This window comes from Squalius cephalus (assembly GCF_949319135.1).
Source record: "Squalius cephalus genome assembly, chromosome: 1".
NCBI classification, from domain to species: Eukaryota; Metazoa; Chordata; class Actinopteri; order Cypriniformes; family Leuciscidae; genus Squalius; species Squalius cephalus.
The window spans coordinates 3,285,749-3,311,522 of NC_137122.1; the positions used below are offsets into that span (position 1 = coordinate 3,285,749).

A 25,774-nucleotide genomic window follows, 5' to 3' on the forward strand; every position below is an offset into this window, starting at 1 on the left:
AAAAATGAGCTATTTTGCTAAATATGTGCACTATATTACATATTTATTATATTTCTTTGCATATATCGTTAAAATATTATAACATTATTAGAATAAAAACCCTATTATATTTAATTTGAGTTGTTATTTTTAACCTTTAATAATAATAAAAGCTGACAGGGCTTTCTGTATATTTACAGCGGGTGAGATATTGTTTTTCTGTACCTGTACCTAATATTTATCGAAATTAACTGATATTGAATCAAGATCGGATTCAAATCACAAGAATTGAATTGTAATAGTGAAATTTGTGTCAATAAAAACCGTAACCAGTCATCCCAGCAAACAAAGCTCGTCCCCCGTCCCGAACGTCCGCTTGCGTCTGCATTTGGTCCGCTTCGTAGCGTTCACTGGCATGGTTTAACCTTAAGGATTGTGGTTATTCCTTAAAAATCCCTTTAAAGTAATTTTGATAATGGCTTTTATGCAGACACCACGTTTTTTTCTTTTTGCAGATTAACAGGACTATGATTTTGCTGCAAATAAACCGTGGTAAAAATAGAAAAGCCCCGGCTAATTGTGGTTGCTGGTTTTACTAATACAAATAATAAATTGAAACAATGGAAAAAATATTAACTTTCTTAATATTGGATAAGATTACTACTCAATAGGGGGGCGCTCGTGCGCAGTAATGGAGTAGACGTGTTTTCGGAGTGCTCCGTGACATCTCCTTAATTTTACTTTCATATTATTGCACTTTAACTCTATTTTACGCTGATTTGCCCTTAAAACTTTGCTGTAACCTGTCGGGAGTGGTTTTATGCCGACATGCCTAAGAAAGACGATAGTCAGAGGGATACATCCAAGACGAGCTCGTCGGCCGCTAGCAACGATGCGATACTAGCTGGTATTGCTAGCCATGGGGCTGAGCTCGCGAAAATCACCTCTCTCATGGATGCCCTAAAGAAATCTCTGGAGGGCCGTCTCGGCGCAATTGAAGTAACGCTATCATCGCTTCAGAAAAAAACCCAGGAAACCGAGCGCCGCTTTGATGATTTCGACGAAGCCTTGTCAGCCAGTGACAGCCGCATAACAGCTCTGGAAGCTACGTGCAGTGAGCTACAGGTGGCTAACGGTCTCCTCAGGGCGAAAGTGAACGACTTGGAGGGCCGCTCCCGCAGACTCAATGTCAGGATTGTGGGCATTAAAGAAGGGGAAGAGAAAGGCAGCCCTACTGACTTTGTTTCTAAGTTGATTCCAGAGTTACTCGGTCACGATAACTTTAGCAGACCTGTAAAAATAGACCGCGCCCACCGTAGCCTGAGACCGAAGCCTCAACCTAATGAGCGGCCACGGATCATCATCGCCAAGGTCCATAACGATCGGGATGTGCTCGACATACTGCGACTCAGCCGTCAACAAGCACCCCTGTACTATCACGGTGAGAGAGTCTCTATTTTCCCTGACTACACGGCGGAGGTCTCGGCACAGCGGCAAGCCTATACAAGCGTGAGGAAGCGGCTAACCGAAGCTGGTGCTAAATGTTCCCTGCGTTTTCCAGCCAAGCTCCACGTCGACTACAATAACACAACGAAGATGTTTGTGTCACCTGCTGATGCTGAACGGTTTGCCAACTCGTTAGGCCCAGCGAATGACTCTTAAATCCTATATATCATAGGCTATTATTATTGTGTATAGTATATATGTATATCTATCGTTATACATAGATTATATGCACATATATATTTTTTCTCGCTCTGGATATTTTCTTTCTTATTCCACGTTTTGATAAAGGTTCAGGTTTAACTTTTACTTTCAGTTGGTCGTTGATGCAGCATAGTAACGTCATGTATTTAAATAGCGTTTCACACAGTGTCTTTTTCGGGTACACAAATCTATATCTGGGAGTCTGGGACAATTTCATTCTTTTTATTTTTTTATTATTATTATTATTATTTTTTTTTTTTTTTTTTTTTTTTTTTTTTTTTATTATGATATATATATTTTTTAATATTGTTACTATAATTTTATTTTTATTTTTTTACCTTCGATTTTACTGATTGACACTCCCAGCTATGTTTATTAATTTATGCGCTTATCTTTTCATATATACACACTTCTCAGTGGTATTTTCTTCTTATTTTCTTAAGTTTGATGTTCTATGCTGCACCGTTTATACCCTTCCTCTTGTTATTTTCATCTCACCAAGCGTGTGTTCTGAATATCGCTTACTGAGTACTGTTTGTGGGTGCAATTTAACCATTTGTTAATGTGTTGGAGATGCGCACGGGGCCCCGTGGTAAGTGGGCTTTTTTTGGTGTGTAATTTGGCGGGCTCTGTTACCCGGCTGCCTCCTTGTTAGCTAGTGGGATGTACCGCTTAGTTCTTTTAGCGGGTTTGGGTCTTTTGGGGTTTTTATTTGTTTTTCTTTATCTGTCTTTTTTTATTATGTTTTGTTTTGCCAGCCCTTTATATGTCACGTGTCCAACTTCATCCTATGTCCCTCCACATAGATATATGTCATTTATTCACTTAGATCAGGGATGAGTCACATCACTTTTACCACTTGGAATTGTAGGGGTATGGGCAGGGCTCTTAAACGAGGTAAAGTATTTTCACATTTGAAGTCCCTGTCGTCTGATATTGTATTTTTACAGGAGACCCATATTCAGCCTTCAGAGCAGAGGCGCTTAAGATCTGCTTGGGTGTCACAGGTGTACCAGTCCACCTTTTCCTCCAAGGCGAGGGGGGTTGCCATTCTTGTTCGCAGAACCATCCCATTTGTATTCAAATCCCAGACTACCGATCCAGGTGGGAGGTTCATACTTGTTACGGGTACGGTTAACTTAGTCCCTTTAGTCCTCTTAAACATTTATGCCCCAAATTTCGATAACCCCGATTTTTTCTGTAAAATATTCAACCTTGTCACAGAATACAATGATTTCAACATAATTATCGGCGGCGACTTTAAGTGCTATTTTGATCCGCTATTGGATAGGTCCTCCTCATCCGTGGCCCCATTATTGAAATCGGTCTCTGTTCTCAATAACCTTGCCAATTCTTTAGATTTGGTTGACATATGGAGACACCAGCACCCCCTAGAAAAGAAATTTTCTTTTTTCTCCCCCGTGCATGGCAGTTTCACTAGAATTGATTATATGCTGGTTGACTCCAGACTTATTTCAAATGTAATAAGCTCAACTTACCACAGTATCTTAATTTCCGACCATGCGCCCCTTTCATTGGTGATTGACTTTAAACTTTATGCCCCTCAATATAGCTGGAAATTCAACCCTTCTCTATATCTGGATGACACGTTCAGGGCCTATATATCAACCAAAATTGTTGATTTTATGCTCACTAATGACAACGGCGCTGTCTCTGATTCTACTTTGTGGGAGTCGTTTAAAGCCGTGATAAGAGGGCACATCATCTCATATCAGTCTTCTCGCAAAAGGGCCAGGATCAGGCATCGCACTGATATTGAGGCTGAACTAGCTAAACTGGAGAAGGAATATCAAAACTCATGCTCTGAAGATACTCTTAGCTCTATTTTGAAAGTGAAATACGAATACAACCATATTCTGGGTGAGCAGGTTGGGAACTATATTCGCAAACTAAAGCAGAAGCACTTTGAGTTGGGTGAGAAGGCTGATAAATTGCTCGCTAGGCAACTGAAGGGCGTCATTTCTGATAGGGCAATACATAAAATTTCCTCCTCCACCGGTCAGCTATTAACTGACCACAAGCAGATTAACGACAGATTTTTTAGTTTTTATAGCCAGCTATATATTTCCAGATCTATTGCCACGGATACAGATATTGCCAATTTTCTTCATACTCTAAACATTCCAGTTCTTTCTGAGTTTGCAAGACTAGAATTGGAATCTGAATTTACACTGGAGGAGATCAGAAACGCTATTCGTTCTTTTCCCGGTGGCAAAGCATGCGGTCCAGATGGGTTCGGGATAGAATTTTATAAGACACACATAGACGTTATTGCCCCACTCCTACTGCGGATGGTCAATTGCTCAGTGAAAAAGGGTACTTTCCCCCATACTCTCTACGACGCCCACATCTGTGTCCTATTAAAAAAGGACAGAGACGAAACAAATGTCTCTTCGTATCGTCCCCTATCCCTTCTTAACTCCGACCCAAAAATTATAGCTAAAGTCCTGTCCAACCGGTTAAAAAAATATATTGCCACTTTAATTCATCCTGATCAATCAGGTTTCATTCCCGATAGATTTTCCTTTTCAAACACAAGGTGTTTGCTTAATTTAATGTATTCAACTAAACTGCCCCACTCTGCTGTGATCTCTCTTGATGCCCAGCAGGCCTTTGATCAGGTGGAATGGAAATATATGTTCGCTGCACTTGACAAATTTGGATTTGGGTCGAAATTTATGAATTTATTAAAAATGCTTTATGCTGCTCCCCAATCTTCTGTTCTAACCAACCATGAAAGATCTCCACCGTTCCCATTACACCGCGGCACCAGGCAGGGCTGCTGCCTCTCTCCAATGCTCTTTGCTCTAGCTCTTGAGCCGCTGGCCATTGCCATTAGAGTCAACCCCCAAATTTCCGGCATAAGGTGCGGCACATCCGAGTGCACCATTGGTCTATACGCAGATGATATAATTCTGACCCTTTCAGATGTAAAAACATACCTTTCACCCCTTCTTAATCTGATAGATGGCTTTGGACGACTCTCTGGATTTACTATAAACTGGGAGAAATCTGTTTTTATGCCTTTATCTAATGGTCTTGACTCCATTTTTCTTCATAATCTGCCCTTTAGAGTATCCCATGAACATTTTTCTTACCTGGGGATTAACATACCAAGAAATCCAAAACTTCTCTTTAAACTTAATTATATGGATCTGATTGGCAGGCTTAAGTGTATGATAGATAAGTGGAAACTTCTCCCCCTCTCATTGATTGGCCGTGTCAACATTGTTAAAATGGTTGTGCTCCCAAAATTTACTTATTTATTTCAGAATGTGCCCATCTTCCTCACTTCTTCCTTTTTCAAGACGTTAGACTCTATTATCATGCCCTTCGTCTGGGCCTCCAAGCCTGCCCGTATTTCAAAGGCCCACTTACAGAAGTCCACGGAGGAGGGTGGTTTAGGCTTGCCTGTCTTTCGGCATTACTACTGGGCCTGTAATGCCAGAGCATGGGTTTTCTGGAATCAGTCCATGGCTGTGGGGTCAGAGGTGTGCGGTCCCGGCCCTAGATGGCCTGAGATTGAGCTTAGTAATGCTGTGTCACTTACTGGTGCCTCCTTGTCAGCCATTTTATTCTCAAAACCTGATATTAAAATTAAATCGTTATGGAATAATTTCTTACTCTGCAACTCTATAAAAATTTTAAAGCAAATCAAGGTAATTCTGAACCTCCCAGAAAAGTCAATTCATGCCCCCATATGTCAGAACCCCTGTTTCAAGCCTGGTATGATGGATGCTGGTTTTATGCAGTGGTCAAATAAAGGTATAACTACTATCAGAGATCTCTACATTGATAATCACTTTGCTTCTTTTGCCCAACTCCAGGCTAAATTTAAACTCTCTACCAATCAATTTTTTCGTTATCTACAAATTAGGAATTTTGTCAAGCATACTTCTTCTCCTCTAAATGCGACCCCCATGCAACATGACTTTTTTGATATAATGACCACCCCTCCCACCTCCAAACATTTGGTCTCTCGGTTGGTTAATCTCTTCGTTGTGGCAACCTCATCTCTCCATATTAAAGAGGCGTGGATCAAGGACACTGGCGAAGTTATATCTGATGAGTTATGGGCGATAGGTTTAAACAGGATAAAATCATGCTCTATTAATGCTCGACTTCAGCTTATCCAGTTTAAAGTAGTTCATAGGTTGCACTATTCCAAGACTAGACTGAATAAATTTTTTCCTGCTGTTTCCCCAACTTGTGATAAATGCAAATCAGCTGAGGGAACTCTTGGGCATCTTTTCTGGTCCTGCTCTAAGCTCACAAGATTCTGGGTTGACATTTTCAGTTTGTACAGTGCTGTTTATAATAGACAACTGGCTCCTGACTGTCTCTTAGTGATATTGGGCTGCTCCAACGATTCTTTGGCTCTTCCTTCTGCTTTACAACAAGCCCTCATGTTTGGTATGACCATCGCAAAACGAGTTATCCTAAAGGAGTGGAAATCAGCTTCCCCTCCTTGTTTCAAGTGGTGGCTTAATGATATGGTTTCCTGTTTATACCTTGAAGAAATACGGTTTTCTATGTCTAACTCTCTAGATAAATTCAAGAAGATCTGGGGCCCTTTCATAGATTACATCAGGAAGAAGAGCCCACAAACTGGGACCTAATTTATTCATTTTTATATATATTTTTTTTTATTCTATTTATTTTTTATAATAAATCTTAATAATTATTTTATAATAATGAGTCCCTCACTCCCCTCAGGTACAGGCTTCCTTGACTTAATCTGTGGACGTTTTAGGGCATCTGCTCAGTGAATGGACACGTATATGTATACCTTTTCCTTTTTATATTATGTGCGATTGCTGGCTGTTTGTGTTTGTTTATTTTTGTATTGTTTGTATTATGTATGTAAAAAATCTGCATAAATAAAAAAAAAAAAAAAAAAGAAAAAAAAAAAAAAAAGATTACTACTCAATATTCTGTTAAACATGGCCTTTATAATGATTCTTTACTGATTATATTACAAAGAACCAACTAAACCAGTTTATATTTACTATAATGATTGTATTGTTTTTAAAATGAATAAAAATATCAGAAACCATGTAATTGTTTACATTAAATCATTTCCCCCACCATTACTATGACTAGATAAATAGTCTGCGCTTCACAATGTAAATCACACTGCACATATTCATGCAATAGTGAAAGAATCCACCATTGTGCAGTTATTTTTTTACCTGATTAAACATGTGAATGAATGAATCAATGCTTATAAGTGGTTATTTTTCATGCCTCTGCTTGACAATATATATCTTTGCATACTCCCATATATGAAGTGCTGTGAAATAAATAATTGTCGTACAGCAAATCTCCACACAAGCACATTAAATCAAGGAAAATCAATCTTGACTGTACAACTACAGCCCAAATGGAAAACTCTTTTATTATTGCTAAGGGTTCAAAATTAAAAAAAATTCAATTCAAATTTATTTGTATAGCGCTTTTCACAATACATATTGTTTCAAAGCAGCTTTACAGAAAGTGCATTTCAGAGATGTACATAGAAAAATACAGTTAGTTAAACATGCATTAATTTATGGCATAAATGTACATAGAAAAATACATAGAAATGTACATAGAAAAATACAGTTAGTTAAACATGCATTAATTTAGGGCATAAACATATAGCCAGCGTCGAGTCATCTCTTATCAGGCGTCGAGTCGTCTCTTCACGTGCTTCTAGTCATCTCTGCATGGGTGTTGGGGCATCTGTAGTTTCCATGGGAGGCTGGATACATACTTAAGCTGACAATCTGTATTTACCTCGGGACTAGCGTCCCGAGATAACAACAGAAAAGCAGATGGGAAATAATTAGCGTAGCTGCTGTTCATAACAATAATGCATTCAATCTGATTCAACGGTAGTATAAAAGGTAAGTATTATGTGAATGCTTGGCTAAAGAAATGCGTCTTTAATCTAGTTTTAAACTGGGACAGCGAGTCTGAGCCTCGAACAATATCAGGAAGGCCATTCCAGAGTTTAGGAGCTAAATGTGAAAAAGCCCTACCTCCTTTAGTGGACTTGGATATCCTAGGAATGACCAGAAGCCTTGAATTTAGTGATCTTAAAGAGCGCAATGGATTGTAGGGCGATAGAAGTTCCGTTAAATACCCAGGAGCTAAACCATTTAGGGCTTTATAGGTAATTAGTAATACTTTGTAATTGATACGGAACTTTATAGATAACCAATGTAGAGATGATAGAATAGGTGTTATATGATCATATTTATTTGACCTAGTAAGAACTCTAGCTGCGACATTTTGGACTAACTGTAGCTTGTTTATTGAGGTTGCAGGACAACCGGCTAATAAAGCATTACAGTAATCTAGTCTCGAGGTCATGAATGCATGAACTAACTTTTCTGCATCAGAAACAGATAGCATGTTACGTAGCTTAGCAATGTTTCTAAGGTGGAAAAATGCTGTTCTTGTAACATATGAAATATGATTTTCGAAAGACAGGTTACGGTCTAATATAACACCCAGGTCTTTTACTGTAGTGGATAAAGTAACAGGACATCCTTCTAAAGTAAAGTTGTATTGTAAGAGGTTTTGTGGGCAATTTTCTTGACCAATAAGTAATACCTCCGTTTTATCTGAATTTAATAGCAGAAAATTACACGTCATCCAGTATTTTATATCTTTAACACACTATTAGACACACTATAGATAATTTATTGTTTTCATCTGGTCGTGATGAAATATATAATTGAGTGTCATCAGCATAACAGTGGAAATTAATTCCATGTTTTCTTATAATATTTCCAAGTGGCAGCATATATATTGAGAATAATAGAGGGCCTAACACAGATCCTTGCGGCACTCCATAGTTTACTGACGTAATCTTCGATTTTTCCCCATTTAAATAGACAAAATGGTAGCGGTCTGATAAGTACGATCTAAACCAGCTTAATGCCTGTCCATGAACACCAGTGTAGTTTTGTAGTCGATCTAAGAGTATTGTGTGATCTATAGTGTCGAACGCAGCACTAAGATCAAGTAAAACTAGTATTGAGATACAGCCTTGGTCAGAAGCTAAAAGTAAATCATTTGTGATTTTAACGAGCGCAGTTTCTGTGCTATGATGCGGCCTGAATCCAGACTGAAACTTTTCATAGATGTCATTTTCTTGTAAGAAAGAGCCTAGTTGGGCGGACACAACTTTTTCTAGTATTTTAGACATAAAAGGTAGATTTGAAATGGGTCTGTAATTTGCTAGATTATTATGATCTAATTGTGGTTTCTTAATAAGCGGTTTTATAACTGCCAACTTGAATATTCTTGGAACATGACCTAAAGATAAAGACGAGTTAATAATATTGAGGAGAGGCTCTTCCACTACAGGTAACACTTCTTTCAATAGTTTAGTTGGTATTGGATCTAATATACATGTTGTTGGTTTAGATGCAATGATAAGTTTATTTAGCTCTTCCTGTCCTATAGTTGTAAAGCACTGTAATTGTTCTTGCGGGGTGATAATTGAGGCTGAATCATAAGACACCATTAAAGACTGTACATTTACAATTGTGTTTCTGATGCTTTCTATTTTCTCAGTGAAGAAATTCATGAAATCATTACTACTAAACTGTAACGGGATATTTTGCTCAGGTGACGTCTGTTTATTTGTTAGTCTAGCCACGGAGTTAAATAAAAACCTTGGATTATTTTGGTTATTTTCTATTAGTTTGCGGAGATGCTCAGCCCTGGCTGCTCTTAGGGCCTTTTTATAACGTGACATACTGTCTTTCCACGCGATTCTAAAGACCTCTAAATTTGTTTGTTTCCATTTACGCTCTAAATTACGAGTTTCTCTCTTGATAGCATGCGTAGTATTGTTATACCATGGTGCTTTAGTTTTCTCTCTAACCTTAATCTAATTGGTGCAACAATGTTTAATGTACTAGAGAAAATGGTGCTCATAGTGCTAGTCATTTCCTCTAGTTCATCTGTTTGTTTGGGTTCACTGAGCAGCTGAGATAGATCAGGTAAGCTATTTGAGAATCTATCTATAGTGGTTGGAAGGATTGTTCTGCCTGGTCGATAACGCGGCGTAACGTGACAAATTTCAGCAGTATGTAGTATGCAAGTGTGTAATGATCAGTGACTTCATCACTTTGTGGTATAATATCTATATCGGTTGGATTTGTTCCATGTGATATAATTAAATCCAGCGTATGATTAAGACGATGAGTGGGACCAGTGACGTTTTGCTTGACCCCAAATGAGTTTAATAAAACTGTAAACGCAGCCCCTAACGCATCATTTGTGTTATCGACGTGTATGTTAATAAAAAAAACGCACAAATAATCTACTGAACCTTTCTTGTCCTAGTCGGTACGTGGGAAGCGGTCCAGACACGATGATCGTTGTTTCAGGCGATGTGCTGCGTACCGTCTCGATCAGGCTCCTGTAGTCCTTCTTCAAAACCTCCGTCTGCCGCGACCTGATGTCGTTCGTTCCCGTGTGCAACACGACAGCTCCGACGCGCTTATCACTGTTCAGGATCTCGGGAACCTGCACAGCCACATCGAGAACACGAGCACCAGGAAAGCAGTGAGTGCGCACCTTACCTCTACCTGAGGTAGCGTGGACATGCCGGATGATGGAACTGCCGATGATCACAGCGTCGCATTCCGTGTCGCGTAGAGGGGAGAAGCGGTTCCGGGTGGAGATCTCGAAGACCGGGAGGGGCGGAGAGGTCCTTGCTCTGGTCCTGGCCCGCGTCTTCCGCTGTGGAATCACCCAGGGTCCATGGTGTTGTGTCGGTGCCGGAGTGAACGAAACCAGGGATGATCGCGTCCTGGGTGCTCGGGTCCTGTGCAGAGAAACACATGGAGTAGACGAGGTCGGAGTCAAAAGGTTACTAACCACTGACTTGTGAACATCGGCGCGTGATGTTTCAAGAGCGGATTGCCGATCTCGCAGCTCGGCCTGTCTCTCTAGTAGGTCGCGGATCTGCTTCTCCACGGATTCCAGCTCTAACTGCACAGAATGCAGCTCGAAGGTGTCCTCACCTGCACTCAAAGGTAACGTTAGACACACATCCGTTATATTCGCCATTATAGCAGATGTGCTACAATGGCGAATTATAGCTTTCAGTGATACGGGTGTAGATAGGCGCGACCACGCGTGCAATGCTAGCGGGCTAAGGCTAGAAGCGGAAGTTCGGAAGGTTGGATATAAGTAGTGATATCAAAGCGATCCGATTGTTTTTTAAAGAGAATAGTATTCCAGATATGTTCACACGCTATAAAAATGAAAAATGTTCGTTTGTAAAAGAGTGTAAAGACGAAAATCAAGGTTTATGAATTAATTCGACGGAGCTCCAAACACAACGCACTCCATCCATTTTACCAAAATGTAAGCAGAGTAAAGCAAACAGAAATGCAGATCGACAGTCGCTGAATCAGATGAAAGCAATGACTTCAAGTGCAGAAGAGGCCAGAAAGGATGGAAACGAGTCCAGTTGCTGAAATTACTGGACAATTTAAAACATTATTAAACATTGTATTTAGAAGGTGAGTAAAAATGATGAACAGAAAGTCTTTATTGTCCTTGTATTGTGCAATACACTGACATTTGGCCTGCCTTCTTGCTAATGACAAATATGCTTATTAAATATACAAATAAACCTTTCAATGACATCCCAATGAACAAAACATTTGAATGACACAGTTGCTGTAGGACTTATTATTATGACCGCCGCTAGCATAGCTAGCGAAAGCGGTCATATAGGGATTGTCAAAGGTTTTTTTTTTTAGGGCATAAACATATAGCCAGCGTCGAGTCATCTCTTATCAGGCGTCGAGTCGTCTCTTCACGTGCTTCTAGTCAGTCATCAACTGAATTTTTCGTCAACGATACCAGGGACACCGAAACACCGGGGAACATGAAATTTGGTGGGCATGTAGCCCCACTAGACTTTTACGGAAAAATTTCGTTTGGTCCCCGGGGGCCACTCCCTTCTGCGCTGGGCCCCCCCAAACCCAAAAAATGCAGTTTTTCCTAAATAACTACCTGAACCGTGGCACCGAGGATAAAGACATTTTTATGGTATGTTGCTCTTAAGGGCCCACATCAATCTAGCCCATAATCACTCATTTGTGATTTGCGCCCCTTCCCATAAAAAATTAAAATGCAATATTATCCTGCTTTAATCGCCCCTATCTTCAGTTGAGATGTTCAGAACTGCACCATATTTCATGTGTATGATTAACTTGACATCCTCTGGGGGTATGCTAAGTAGAATTTCATCCATGGGGGGGTATAAAATAAATTCATTTATGTGCACATTTAGTGACTGTACACTCATCGGCCTGTAGATGGTGCTGTTGAGCGAAGGGTTGCTGGTTTAGGATGATACTGTCACACACACACATGCAGGAATACAAACAAACGCAAGCATGCACACACATGACATCCACACGCACAGACACACACACACAAACACACACATACAAATCCACATGCACAGACACACACACACAAACACACACGCGTTGTTAAAATTCAATCAACTCTGTGAATTATTAAACAAACTGCCGATGTAGCATGAAAAAGACTTGCTTGAACACAATAAGTGTGTTTTTGAAACTCATTTTACATTATGTAGGGAAAACCACTGTTATGGATGTGACGTTTTCCCATTATGGATGTTAAGTGTCTAAACTAATGACTTTTGATATAAAACTTAAATAGTAATGGCAAATAATTACAAGACTCTAAATTATCTAGTATCGAGTTTTCATCAGCCCCTCCTGTGGTTGTGTAACTTCCTCTCATCTGAACATCTGAACCCTGCTAGAGTTACTGTATAGTTACACAATCCCACAGTGAAGGGTTGTGTAACGTGTGTGTGAAACATGTCTGAGAAGTGCATATTGTGAACCGCACTGGCTCAACACACACCTGCTCTGAACGATGGATATTAGCTCTGAAGGATATATTTTGCACATGAGAGTATTTCTGCTGTTAGTCTCCCTTCTTCATTTTCTGGATGCCATTAAAATCTAGAAATAAAATCATTACATTATTAGTGATACAAATGTATTTGCTACTGAAGTCCCATGACTCCTGAATTATAAAACAGTTTTTAAAGTATTCTTAAGTAATTATTAACATCAGCTCCAGCTTGTTAAATCAAAAAGTATTTGCACACACTACATGAGTGTCTCTAAAGAGGAGATTGAATGGGGTGGATTGGAATCCACTGCTGCTTCAATGTATATGTAATGAATGATTATAATCAAGGTATTAATCAATATTTTTACTTCTAAATATCAAATGAGTTGAATGACTTCTCTGGAGATTTTACTTTGTTATAGAAGTTACCAGTGTGATTACTGAAATGTTCTTTTCATGTATTCTCTAATGTCTGTATTTGATATCTGAATGCAATAACAGTGCTTGCTCATTATCCCGGCTTCCAGAAATGAAATCGGGACTGGTTTTGTGTTTGAGAAAGATCTTATAGGGACATATAGGGGTCATTGAAGCCAATGGTTTAAGGGACCATTTCTTTGTTAAAGCCTTACTTTCCAGTTAGACTAAAGTGTAGCTCTCCTTGAGAGAAAAAAAAGTTGTTATCTTGATGTTTTGTTTCTCTCTCTCTCTCTCTCTCTCTCTCTCTACACTCTCTCTCTCTCTCTCAAAGTCAATAAAGCATGCAAAGACTTTGGATTTATTCTGGTAAACATGTTTATCGATGATGGTGTGGAGGGTGTAGATGTGGTCAAATGTTCTGTGTTTGGGCAGAAAACCAATTTGACTTTTGTCCAGAATTGTGTGGGCTTTGAGAAAGGTTTGCAATCTTACATTAATAATCGAACAGAATATTTTCCCCAGGTTGCTATTGACACATATGCCTCTGTAGTTGTTTGGCTCATATTTGTCTCCTTGTTTAAAGATCGGTGTAATCAGGCCTTGGTTCCAGGTGTCGGGGAAATATCCTACACTCAAAACTATGTTGAATAATTTGATTATTGCGGTTTTGAATTTGTCGTTGGTGTATTTGATCATTTCGTTTAATATTCCATCAATGCCTTGTTGGGTTTTAAAGCATGTAGTCTATCTGTAAGCTCATCTACAGTGATTGGGAAATCTAGGGGGTTCTGATTGTCTTTAATTTTTTCTTTCAGGATTTCTGATTTGGTTTTTAATTCATTTCGAGCAGGATTTGTTTCAGTTGTTTTGTACAGATTTTCAAAGTGTGTCCTCCATACTCTCTCTCTCTCTCTCTCTCTCTCTCTCTCTCTCTCTCTCTCTCTCTCTCTCTCTCTCTCTCTCTCCACTCTCTCTCTCTCTCTCTCTCTCTCTCTCTGTGTGTGTGCGCATGCGGGAGTGAGTGGAAGCGTGTGAGTGAGAGTTCTACGGTGAGAGTGAGTTTTTTCCCTCTTTTTCTTCCTGTTTTTTGTTGTTTGTGGTTTCAAACAACATTTTTTTGAATATATTATTTTGTGTGATTAAGTCAGAGGGTAGCAGGTTTTGAGGTAAACTGAGGAGCGCAGTCTTCCAGCGGGTGCTGGTTGGCGATGGCGTCCTCTGAACGCCTCAGTTATGATCGGCTTTCACGCAGGCATGGCATCAAGATTGCACCTGCAATGATTTGTTCAGTGGAAGAGTGTAGTTTGGCGGTTGGGAATGTTGTCGGTCACGACAGCATAATGTCAGCGTCTCGTATGAATAGTGCGGTGGTGATTTTTTTAGATAACATTGAGAAAGTGAACAGCGTGGTGCAAAACGGAATTGTCATACAGGAGACTTTTACTCCAGTAATGCCTTTAGTTCAACCGGCAAAAAAGATAATTTTGTCCAATGTTCCCCCGTTTATAAAAGATGAGTTGCTGATCACAGAGTTGTCCAGGCATGGAAAGATTGTGTCACAAATGAGAAAAGTTCCGTTGGGCTGTAAATCCCCTTTACTTAAACATGTAGTCTCATTCAGACGGCAAGTTTACATGGTACTAAAAAGCGAAATTGAGGAAATAAATGTGGCATTTAAATTTAGATCCGATGGCTTTGATTATGTTGTGTTTGCAAGTTCTGAGACGATGAAGTGTTTTAAATGTGGAGGGGAGGGGCACATTAGGAGTTTGTGTCCGAGACAAACTGAGGATACTGGTGTAAATGCAGTGACTAACGTAGTGGCTGTGGAGAATGATGCTGTCAGAACAGTTGAGCTCGAACAAGCTGAAGCTGTGAGGGATACAGCCGAGGCTGGAACGAGTGATGCAGGGGTGGGAGGTTCAGGAATGGTAGAGGGGGAAACACCAAATGTTATTGACAAAACAGTTGATATGGTGATGGAAGATGGGGTTAGTGAGGAGTATGTGAGTGATGGTGCAATTTTTAAGACACCCTCTGTTAAGAGGAAAAGGAATAAAACGAAAAAAGGGGATGCAAAGTCAAAACAATTGCCAGAAGTAAAAGTTGATGCACATAAGGATGTTGAATGCAGTACTGCTGAAGATTCTGATAGTGATACTTTGGATAAAAGGAGTAGGCGTAGTGCTTATTCTTTTGGAAAAGTTAGGTATTTTTTACAAAAAACAAAAAACATGAAAAATGTTCAGGTTACAGATTTTTTCCCAGACCGGAAAATGTTTGTTGATTCTGTGGGGATGTTAATGCGAGGTGAGGGTGAAGAACAGTTTACTGTTCAAGAAATGTATAGACTAAAGAAAATTGTTGCAAAGTTGAGATCAGAACTTCAAGCAGAAGATGGGTTTGAAACGATATAGTTTTTTTTGCTCCTACATACTGAAGCTTGTCTTAATCCAAGTCCTTCTCTCATTTAATTTTTTAATGAGTGTGGTGAGAGTAGGCACTCTTAATATGAATGGGGCACGAGATCCGTATAAAAGAGCACTGTTATTTGAATTAATAAAACAAAAGCAAATAGATGTTGTGTTTATTCAGGAGACACACAGTGATGGTTTAAATGAAGTTGATTGGAGAAAAGAGTGGGAAGGAGTGGTGTTGTGCTCTCATATGAGTTCTACTAGAGGAGGGGTGGCTGTTTTATTTGCTAAGCATTTTACTCGTGCCTCTTTTGAGGTGAAACAAGAAATTCCTGGTAGACTTATTGCTATACGGGCACAATTTGAAAAATTCAATGTTGTGTTTATCAATGTGTATGCTCCCACTAATGGCGCTGAGAGAGTTTGTTTTTTTAATGATCTCAATGGAGTTTTGCAGAACTGTAATTCAGATGAATATTTGTTTTTAGGTGGTGATTTCAACTGTACAGAGAATTATGTATTAGATCGAAATCATGCTGAACCTCATGAAGCCTCAGGGCGTGCTATACGAACATTGATTGAGACTCATAAATTGTGTGATGTATGGAGGCGTTTGAATAAAAATGATAAACAATATACGTGGACACATACTCGAGAGAATTTAATTTCTTTGGCCAGATTAGATAGATTATACTGTTTTAAACACCATTTTAATATTATGAAAAGTTGTGTAATTAGTCCATCTGGTTTCTCTGATCATGCTATTGTTACATGTAAATTCTTTATAGCAAATATTAGGTCAAAGAGTGCCTATTGGCATTTTAATGTTTCTCTTTTGAGTGATTTAAAGTTTAAAGAGGTTTTTGTCTTTTTTTGGAAAGAATTTAAATTTAAAAAAGAGTGTTTTGCAAACTTGCGCCAGTGGTGGGATTATGGGAAAGTTGAAATTAGATTGTTATGTCAACAGTATACTTTCGGTGTCTCTAAAAATATAGCACAAAAAATGGAAAAACTTGAAGCCGAAATTGTGGAGTTACAGTCATTAATAGAGGTCACTGAAGAGCAGAGTGGTATTGATGCCCTGAAGTCCAGAAAGTTATGTATTGCGGACCTGCTAGGCACGAGGGCAAAGGGAGCTTTGGTCAGGTCACGTTATCAAAATCTCATGCAAATGGATGCCCCGTCCAAATTCTTTTTTAATTTAGAACGAAAAAATGGCCAGAGTCGATATATTCACTCACTACGTTCAGAAAATGGGCAAGAGCTGACAGCCCCGTCTGAAATAAGACAGCGGGCTGTGAGGTTCTATAATGAACTGTATGGGAGTGAATATGAGGAAGATGAAGAAATGTCTGCTAGCTTTTATGAGGGTCTACCAAAGCTTCCAGAGAAGTCAAAGGCAGTGCTTGAGAGGCCTTTGTGTGAGCAAGAGCTTTGGAGTGCAGTGCAGAACATGGAGGGCGGAAAAGCGCCTGGTATCGATGGTCTTCCAGTTGAGTTTTACAAAGCCTTTTGGGAGGTGATGGGTGAGGATTTCTTGGCTGTTCTCAATGAGGGTTCTCTACCTCTGAGTTGTAGGAGAGCTGTGATTACTCTTCTACCAAAGAAAGGCGATTTGCAAGAAATTAAGAACTGGAGACCAGTGAGCTTATTGTGCTCTGATTTGAAAGTCTTCTCTAAGACTCTGGCCAACAGATTGAGAGAGGTGATGGGGCAGGTCATACACCCTGACCAAACGTACTGTGTGCCTAGTAGGTCTATTTTAGATAATATCTTTCTTGTTCGGGACGCAATGGAAGTTGCTGGCCTTTTGGGTATCAATATAGGACTCATTTCCATTGATCAAGAGAAAGCGTTTGATCGAGTTGAGCACCAGTACCTTTGGAAAACTCTCAATGCTTTTGGTTTTGGCCCAGGTTTTATTGGAGTAATTAAAGTGCTGTACAGAGATATTGAAAGTATGCTAAAAATCAATGGTGGTTTGAGCGCCCCTTTTAAAGTTAATAGAGGCATTAGACAGGGATGTGCACTTTCTGGAATGCTGTACTCTTTAGCAATTGAACCATTGTTAAATAAGTTACGTTCTAAAATAGAAGGTTTAGTATTACCTCATAACAATTTGCAGCATCAGATATCAGCTTATGCTGATGATGTAATGATTATGGTTAATGGACAGAATGACATAAATACTTTGGTGAAAATTGTTGAAGAGTTTGGAAGTATATCTGCTGCCAAAATAAACTGGAGTAAAAGTGATGCTTTGGTTGTTGGGAAATGGGAGAAAGGTCCACCATTATTACCTGGTGGGTTAATTTGGAAAAAAGGAGGGATTAAATACCTGGGAGTCTTTATCGGGGATACTGTCACGCAAGGAAAAAATTGGGTTGGGGTGGTTGAAAAAATAGAGGGTAGATTAAAGAAATGGAAGTGGATACATCCACAACTATCCTTTAGAGGAAGGGTTTTAATAATTAACAATTTGACAGCCTCATCGTTGTGGCATAGACTTTCATGTGTGGACCCTCCTCCTGGCTTGCTTTCCAGGTTGCAAGTAATGTTTGTTAATTTTTTTTGGGATCGGCTCCATTGGGTTCCTCAAAGTGTACTTTTTCTGCCTGTGGAAGAAGGCGGCCAAGGAATGGTGCATCTTCCAAGTAGACTGGCAACTTTTCGCTTGCAATTCATCCAGAGACTATTAACTGGTCCTGAAGATCTGGTATGGAGAAAAGCTGCCCAGATTATCCTACAGAAGACTGATAGACTTGGACTTGACAGAACTCTGATACTTATGGATCATAAACAGCTGAACTTAAAGGATTTACCTTCTTTCTACCGTGGACTTTTTAAATTGTGGGGACATTTTCATTTTACCAGGAATGGAAAGACAGATTCTTTATTTTGGTTGTTAGAGGAGCCATTGGTCAAAGGAGCTCGCTTTGACTTATCAAATGAGTGTTTTCCAGGTCTTGCACTAAGGCTATGTGACTCTGGTATGGTAAAATTAAAAGATTTAATTGATGTTGTAGGACCTGACTTAAGTGATGTATCTGCTTTGGTCACAGCATTAGGCCAGAGGTCTTCCCGTCAAACTGAGGCAATTTTAAAAATGTGGAAAGGAAGATTAACAGAGGAAGAATTAATCATGTTGAAAAATTTTGGTAATGGAAGCTTGGTTCCAAATATGAGAGATCCCTTTCCGAAAATTGTTATTTCACCAGAGTTAAAGGGTATGTCTGGTATTCTGTTGGATTTAAAAGGGTTGCATGATTTGGAGTTGGATTTGGTTGCAGGAAAATTGTTGTATAGATGCTTTGTTAAAATCTTAAATAAAGTGGCATTAAATGAGAAGAAAGACAATGTGTGGCGAGAAAAGTTTGGGTTACAAGAAGATAAACCAGTTTGGAGGGTGTTATACAAACCACCATTGAACAAGCAAACTGGGGATTTGCAGTGGCGTATATTGCATGGGGCTATAGCTATTAATGCTTTTGTTTCTGTTATAAATGCGGATGTTGTTGACAAATGTGTTTTTTGTGGAGTCAGAGAAACCGTTTTTCATTGTTTTACAGAATGTATTCGATTGGAAATGCTTTTTGTTTTACTGAGGGATCTGTTTTTAAGATTTCAGGAAAACTTCACATTTAATGTGTTTATTTTGGGATCGAGATATGGTCAAAAACAGAGAATAAAATGGCAGTTAATTAATTTTATCGTTGGACAAGCTAAACTTGCAATTTACATCACAAGGAGAAATAGAATGGAGAATAGACATGGTCAAGATGTTGTACTTCTTTTTAAAGCTTTCTTAAAAGCTAGGGTTGGTGTTGAATACAAGTACTATAAAGTAATGAATGACATAGAGTCTTTTAAATTGCAATGGTGTTATAATAATATCATCTGTGCTGTAATTGAAGGTGAACTCATTTTTGATATGTTATTAATTTGAAGCTGTTTGTATAGATGATTTAATGTAACTTGTTAAATAAAGTTTTTTCTAAAAATCAAAAAAAAAATCTCTCTCTCTCTCTCTCTCTCTCTCTCTCTCTCTCTCTCTCTCTCTATACTCTCTGTTTAATGTGTTTTTTTTTCAGCAGTGGAGTTACCCGAGCCAGCTTGAATGCTGTAGGGGAAATGCCAGTATGGAGGGATAAGTTGATGATGTGTGTGAGTGCTGGTAGAAGTGTGGGAGAGACGGCTTGTAGAAGGTGTGAGGGGATGGGGTCTAGAGGGCAGGTGGTAGGATGACTGGAGATTAGGCCCAAACTCGAGGCACGATGCGTCCACTGAAAGAGCAGATAAGACAGATCGGCAACTCTCTGGACCGATGCCAGAACCAGCAGAAGGGCCGTCTTTAAAGTCATCAACTGGGTTCAGAGATGATCACGGCTCTACTGTGGTCAAACTGTGAGTTCTCTCACTCAGCAGTAACATGTTTCCAGACCTCAACAGTGAGATCACAGCTATGAAAACACTACGGAAATCATGTAATGTCACACTTAGAGCACAGCCCACTGACACCTCGCTGTAAAGAGAAATCTATTTATTATAAAAATTCTCATCATTTGGCAATGGAATTTTGCCAAATATTCCTTTCTTAAAATTAAACTGAACTAAAATAATCATTAATGGAACCCAAAATATATATTTTTTACAGTTCCCATCCCTGATCATTATCTCCTTTGTTTCTGCAAAACTGACTGCAGTCTCATAATTACTGCAAGCTGACAGGTAATTAGCAGCTTAAGAGAATAGATGATTTAATGAGAATGATCTAAAAGAGTAAAACTGTCCTCATTTTCTAGCCTGCACTGTTTCACAAAAAACAGTCTATTTTAGCCCATTATGGCCCATGTTGGAAGTCACTTTTAGGAACTGAATGGCTTAGATCAGAACTATTTCACAATGACAGCATGTATGAAGCCAGAGTCAAAATTAATCTCAACAGTTTTGTCTGTTCTCTCACCTGAACTCTTGACAGTGTATGTGTCTGTGGTCTTGACTTTTATTTTATTTTCAACTGCTATTCGAATTTCACTATTTTTTTTTTAAAGTACTTAAAGTTTCTATTTCACTTACAAGACTTTGTGGTAATTTTAGTCTGTTCATAAGCACACCAATATTGAGATATGGGTTTACTGAAATGAAGTTAATAATATTCAGAGGCTACTTAGAGAGATCTAATAATAAACTAACCCAGGACCCCTCCCGCTTAAATCTAAGGGAGAGGGCGCTACATGTGTGTATGTTAAAGTATCATGAACCATGTAATACACATGTTGGCGCTGTCATACTCCTGATAATCTGAGTGTGTAAATCATGCTAGAGTTGATATTTATTGACACTATACCACAGTTAAGTGTCTTTACATGTGTGTGAAACATGTCTGAGAAGTGCATATTGTGAACCGCACTGGCTCAACACACATCTACTCTGAACACAAAGATATTCTTTTGCACACGAGAGCATTTCTGTTAGTTTCACTTTCTTATTTTAGCAGTTTCCTGCATGCCGTTAAATTCTACAAATACAATCATTACATTATTAGTGATAAAATTGTTTTGTTACTTAAAAGTTATCCACTATCCATGACTCCTGAATTATGAAAAAGTATTTTAAAAGAAATTATTAGCATCAGTTCCAGTTTGGTCAAACAGAAAGTATATGCACACGCTACATGAGCGTCTCTAAAGAAGAGATTCATCTGTCTCAGGGAGTGTTTCTACACATGGATTATAATGTGCTGTTCACTCTGAGGAACAAAGATCAGATCCAGCCTCCTTTATCAACACTACAGATGTTCTGGAAGATAGATCTGGGATGTATTTCTCAAGCACCACTGATTTAACTTTCGCCTCCCTGAACTTTTGGACCACTGTCTCAATGGTGTCATTGAAAGCCCAGAAGACTTTTATTCCTCCTTGAGCCCAAAAGGTTTACCCACAGATGCCACTCAATGGCAACTATTGCAGGAAGAGAGCGGCCGATGGCTCAGGACTTCAGGAGGTCTGTGGAGCGCCGGAGCTCCAGGGCTGCATCTGGAGACACTCCCTCGCCTTGATGAGGTCCTTCATTTAGTCGGCTTGCAACATCGCCTTGGTGTGCAACAGGAATCGCCTCCAGCCGGGCCCACTGCCACACATGCCTGGCAAGGAATCACTCCTCTAATCTATCTGGAGGAGATTCCTCTTTTCCACCGGCCATGGCAAGGGTCATCATGTCCAACTCCTGGAGAGAGGGAGGAGACAGGCTTACTTAAAACATCGTCTCAACTCTCCTCAGAGATAGACCAGGCCAACAACATGCTCTCTGCCGGATCGGACGGGCCTGCCGATGCTTCTGGTTTGGGCATGAGGAGCTAGCGGCTGAGTTTTGATAAAGGCAGAGATCCGACTCAAACTCCTCCGCCAGCTCCACCTGTGAGCCTCATAAACAAAGCAGTGGGACTGGACCGCTATGTGCAAATGCTTTGCTCCCATCCCTCTTAAAGAGAGCCAGGCGGGAGCGGAGCTTCTTCACTGTGAATCGATCGCATTGAGTACAGCCAAACCCTCGAGAGTTAACCCAGCGTGCTTTGCTCCAAAACAGATCACACATCATCAGGCGTAATGGAGCATTTCCATGACGTGATGCACTTTTTAACCCAACCACCCATCTGTCTGACACTTTTACAGACAAACAGCTTTCTGAAGACAAAAGAGCTGATGATGTTTTACAGCCTATCAGGGCACCTGTGATGTCATCTGACTGCTGTAGCCAATCAGAAATCTAATTTCTTCTTCCTTTCACTGCTCGCCTAACAGACATTTCTTGCTGGATGAAGGACCTTCAACTAAACCTTGCTGAGACAGAACTGCTCATGGTGTCGGCCAACCCAACACTTCATCACAACTTCTCCATTCAGCTATTGATGATCAGTTGAACTTCACAGATCACAGTGCTAGAACTGTAGATTAGCCTTATACAACATTAGGTGGATCAGGCCCTTCCTATTGGAGCTTCAAAACTCCTTGCCCAAGCTCTTGTTCTCTCCAGACTGGACTATTGTAGTGCTCTCTCCTTCCAGCATCACTGTCAAACCTCTGCTACTGATCCAGATGCTGCAGCAAGAGTGTGTTTATCGAGCTGAAGAGACACACGTCACTCCTCTCCTCATAAACCTGGACTGGTTTCCAACAGCCGCTTGCACCAGATTCAAGGCCCTGATGTTTTCCTACAGAACAACCACTGGCTCTGCTCCTCTACACCTAAACTCACTACTCCAGACCGATGTGTCTCCAGAAGCTTGTGTTCTGCAAGTGAACGGTGTCTTGTGGTGCATCATCTCAAAGAGACACAGAATCACTTTCCCAGACCTTCACCTGGACTGTTCCTGCTGGAGGAACGACCTGCCGAACTCAACCTGAGCTCATGAGGCTTTAGCCATCTTCAAGAAACGGCTGAAAACGCATATATTTCATCAACACTCGACCCATTAATACTCACACTTACTATCCTATATTACAATACATTACAAGCTCATGAAGGGGAACAAACATCTCAGGAAAGGAGAATTATTAAACACAACTGCAGAGGTTTTATTAAGAAAATTACAGCAATCATTCAAAATGAAAAAAGATGCTAAAAACAGGAATGAACAGACAAGATCCAAGAATCCTCAAATCAGCTCCATCACACAGAACAGAGAGAGATTATACAGTCTGAGTCTGTCCATTACTGTATTAATATTATATTTAAAGCAGTTTACATATGAAGCGCAAGAGAATGACTTTCAACACTGTAGGCAAATATATCCATAAAATCCATATAAATGAAAATAAATCTGGCTTTTTATATATAAAAAAACACATTTTAATCTAAACTTGATTATGTCACTATAAGTGCTCAGAGTTTTTTCTCTGTTTTCTGAGAAGAAGAAAATAAAACAATGAACAATCCTCTGTAAGTTTTTGCTATTGTAAATATTGCTGCAGATTGGCTCTAAACTCATCAGTATTTTATTCTAATATTGTCGGCATCTCTATTTCCTCTGGGTGCTTCGAGTCCTTCCTCCCTGCAAAATAAAAGCATTGACTGACCTCTCGTATGTGTTTTTATCATGATTGCAGATTGTTCCAGATCAGATGAGTGTGAATCATCAGATTGTGTGCGGCTCAAAACTCACCAGCTCTTCTTGCACAGATGATCTGAAGAAGAATCACAGTAGGAGCAGCAAACACTGCGATCCCAACAATAATCACAATCACTGCAGGAAACATGAGAGGAAGAAGAGAAACTGTACATGACTGAAGTCAAGGGTATTCAACTATCAACAGTTATTGATGAAGCATTTACAGACTGACTGATAGTTTAATGTTATAAAGCTGTCAGTATAAATGAACGTGTCGTACCTCTGTATAATGATCCAGCAGTCACACTGACTTCAGTTTCTGATGCTGTATCAGCTGGATCTGTGGATCACGTCTGTTAGTTCAGTTCAACACATAATGCCACATATACACAACATCATCATCACATAATACTGGAGCTTCACATCACAGAAATGATGAATATGTGCACGAGTCTGTCATCTATTATCTTCTTACTTCACTCTCAAGCTGTCAGGAGGAGAATGACTATCGCCATTCACCAAAGATAAATCTATTTATACAGTGATCATGTGATCATGAACCTTGTGTAGGAGCTGCTGCTGTAGTTCGGCTTGATGTCTTCTCAGAGTTTGAGCTTCTGACTGGAATCAGTGTTGGTGAAGCGACTGGATCTGCAGAAGATGAATGTTCAGGCGCATCATCTGTAGGACATTAACATCATATGTTCATATCGATCATCACATGCAGTTTGTGTTCATCATCACAGTTTACAGTGGCAGTAGTTGAGAAGAGACTGTACTGTATTACTGTATAACTGTATTACTGTGTTACTGTATAATTTATTCCTGGTTTATATGAGAGTGAAACACAGTTGAGCTTCTGCAAATAAACCTTCAGCTTGAATGAAGGACATAAGCCTTATAATTCCTAAAGCCGACCTCCTACATGGGTCATACTAGGCTTTAATACACTCGTCTGATTTATGCAATATATCATGTATGACCCATGTAGGAGGCCAATATTGGGAATTATAAGGATTATTATGCAGTTTATGACTTTTGATACTAATATTTTACAACTCCAAAACGTATGAAGCCATCAGAAAGAGTAGAGCCAATCTGTGGAAGTTTTCACAAATCTGTCAGAAAAGAGTGTTTTCTCACCTGAATACTTGACAGTGTATCTGACTGAGGTCTCGAGTTGATTTCCCAGAGTAAGCTGACATCTCCACTCTCTGTTATCATCTTCATTCAGGAGTGTTGTAGTCAGAGTGATGACACAGTGATCTGATGATGATAATATCTGATATCTGGAGTCTGTCTTCAGATCAACACCAGTCTGATTCACCCACAACAGCTCTAATCCCCTACGAACCCAATAATTACAGGAGAATACAGTATACAACTGACAGGAGAGAGTCACAGAGCGGCCTGGACTGATCTCAGTCTGTGAGGATGATGATGATGATGATGAAGATGATGAAGATGATGATGAAGATGATGATGACGGAGACACTGAAACTGAACACAAGACACAAATCACAGACTCTTCAATCATCATCTGAGTTTAAAGGGAGAATCTGCCCTTTTTAAATTGATCACATAATCATAAACTTACCATGAAGAACATGCAGAAAAACAAAAGCACCAGGTCCTTGTTGTTCTCCATTCACAGATTGTCTGCATCTGTAAAATCCATAATCTTCTCCTGTGACGTTCTTGATGTTCAGAGAGCAGTCAGACTCCAGACTCAGTCTCTCATGTCTCTCTGTGTCTTTATTCTTTATCCCTCCAGTAATCAGTTCAACTTCTGAATCACTGAAATGTTTCTCATAGGTCCATGTAGTTGATTTGCAGTCAGAAAGAGCTTTATTACAGGACAGAGAGACATTTTCACCAGAACTGATGAACACATCATCCTCTCCACTGGTTCCTGAAACACAGTATATCTCAGTGATCATTATGATATAATAAATGAAAACATAAACATAAAAAGCAGAAGTTTTATTCTCACTTAAAGCAAACAACACACTCTCCAGAATAAACTATTAGTCTTTATCAGAGAGCTGCTCAAATCACTGACACACAGGGCCGTACTCACCACTGAGGTCTCGGAGGTCCGAACCTCTAATTTTTCGAAGTGCATATAATGAAGTTTGTGAAATAATTGCCTAATATTAACTCTTCTTTGGTGCTGCAATGATTTTGCATATCGCCTCATCTGAGC

The 25,774-nt window shown here is 39.6% G+C and overlaps 1 protein-coding gene and 1 long non-coding RNA gene across 2 annotated transcripts in view; one reads left to right on the forward strand and one right to left on the reverse strand.

Annotated features, from left to right (window-relative positions):
* The window catches only part of LOC307156695, a 343,191-nt gene that overhangs the window by 170,006 nt on the left and 147,411 nt on the right, over nt 1–25,774 (forward strand). The gene's annotated exons all lie outside the window — the stretch shown is intronic.
* LOC307165839 (uncharacterized protein) overlaps nt 23,017–25,774 on the reverse strand; it is a gene marked incomplete at its 5' end in the record, with an annotated part of 62,655 nt that continues 59,897 nt past the window's right edge. The window contains 7 exons of the mRNA XM_079883844.1: nt 23,017–23,511; nt 23,623–23,703; nt 23,849–23,908; nt 24,130–24,249; nt 24,712–24,834; nt 24,958–25,068; nt 25,166–25,473. Coding sequence (XP_079739970.1) covers nt 23,456–23,511; nt 23,623–23,703; nt 23,849–23,908; nt 24,130–24,249; nt 24,712–24,834; nt 24,958–25,068; nt 25,166–25,473 — 859 coding nt within the window. The 3' untranslated portion in view covers nt 23,017–23,455. The remainder of the gene's footprint in view (nt 23,512–23,622; nt 23,704–23,848; nt 23,909–24,129; nt 24,250–24,711; nt 24,835–24,957; nt 25,069–25,165; nt 25,474–25,774) is intronic.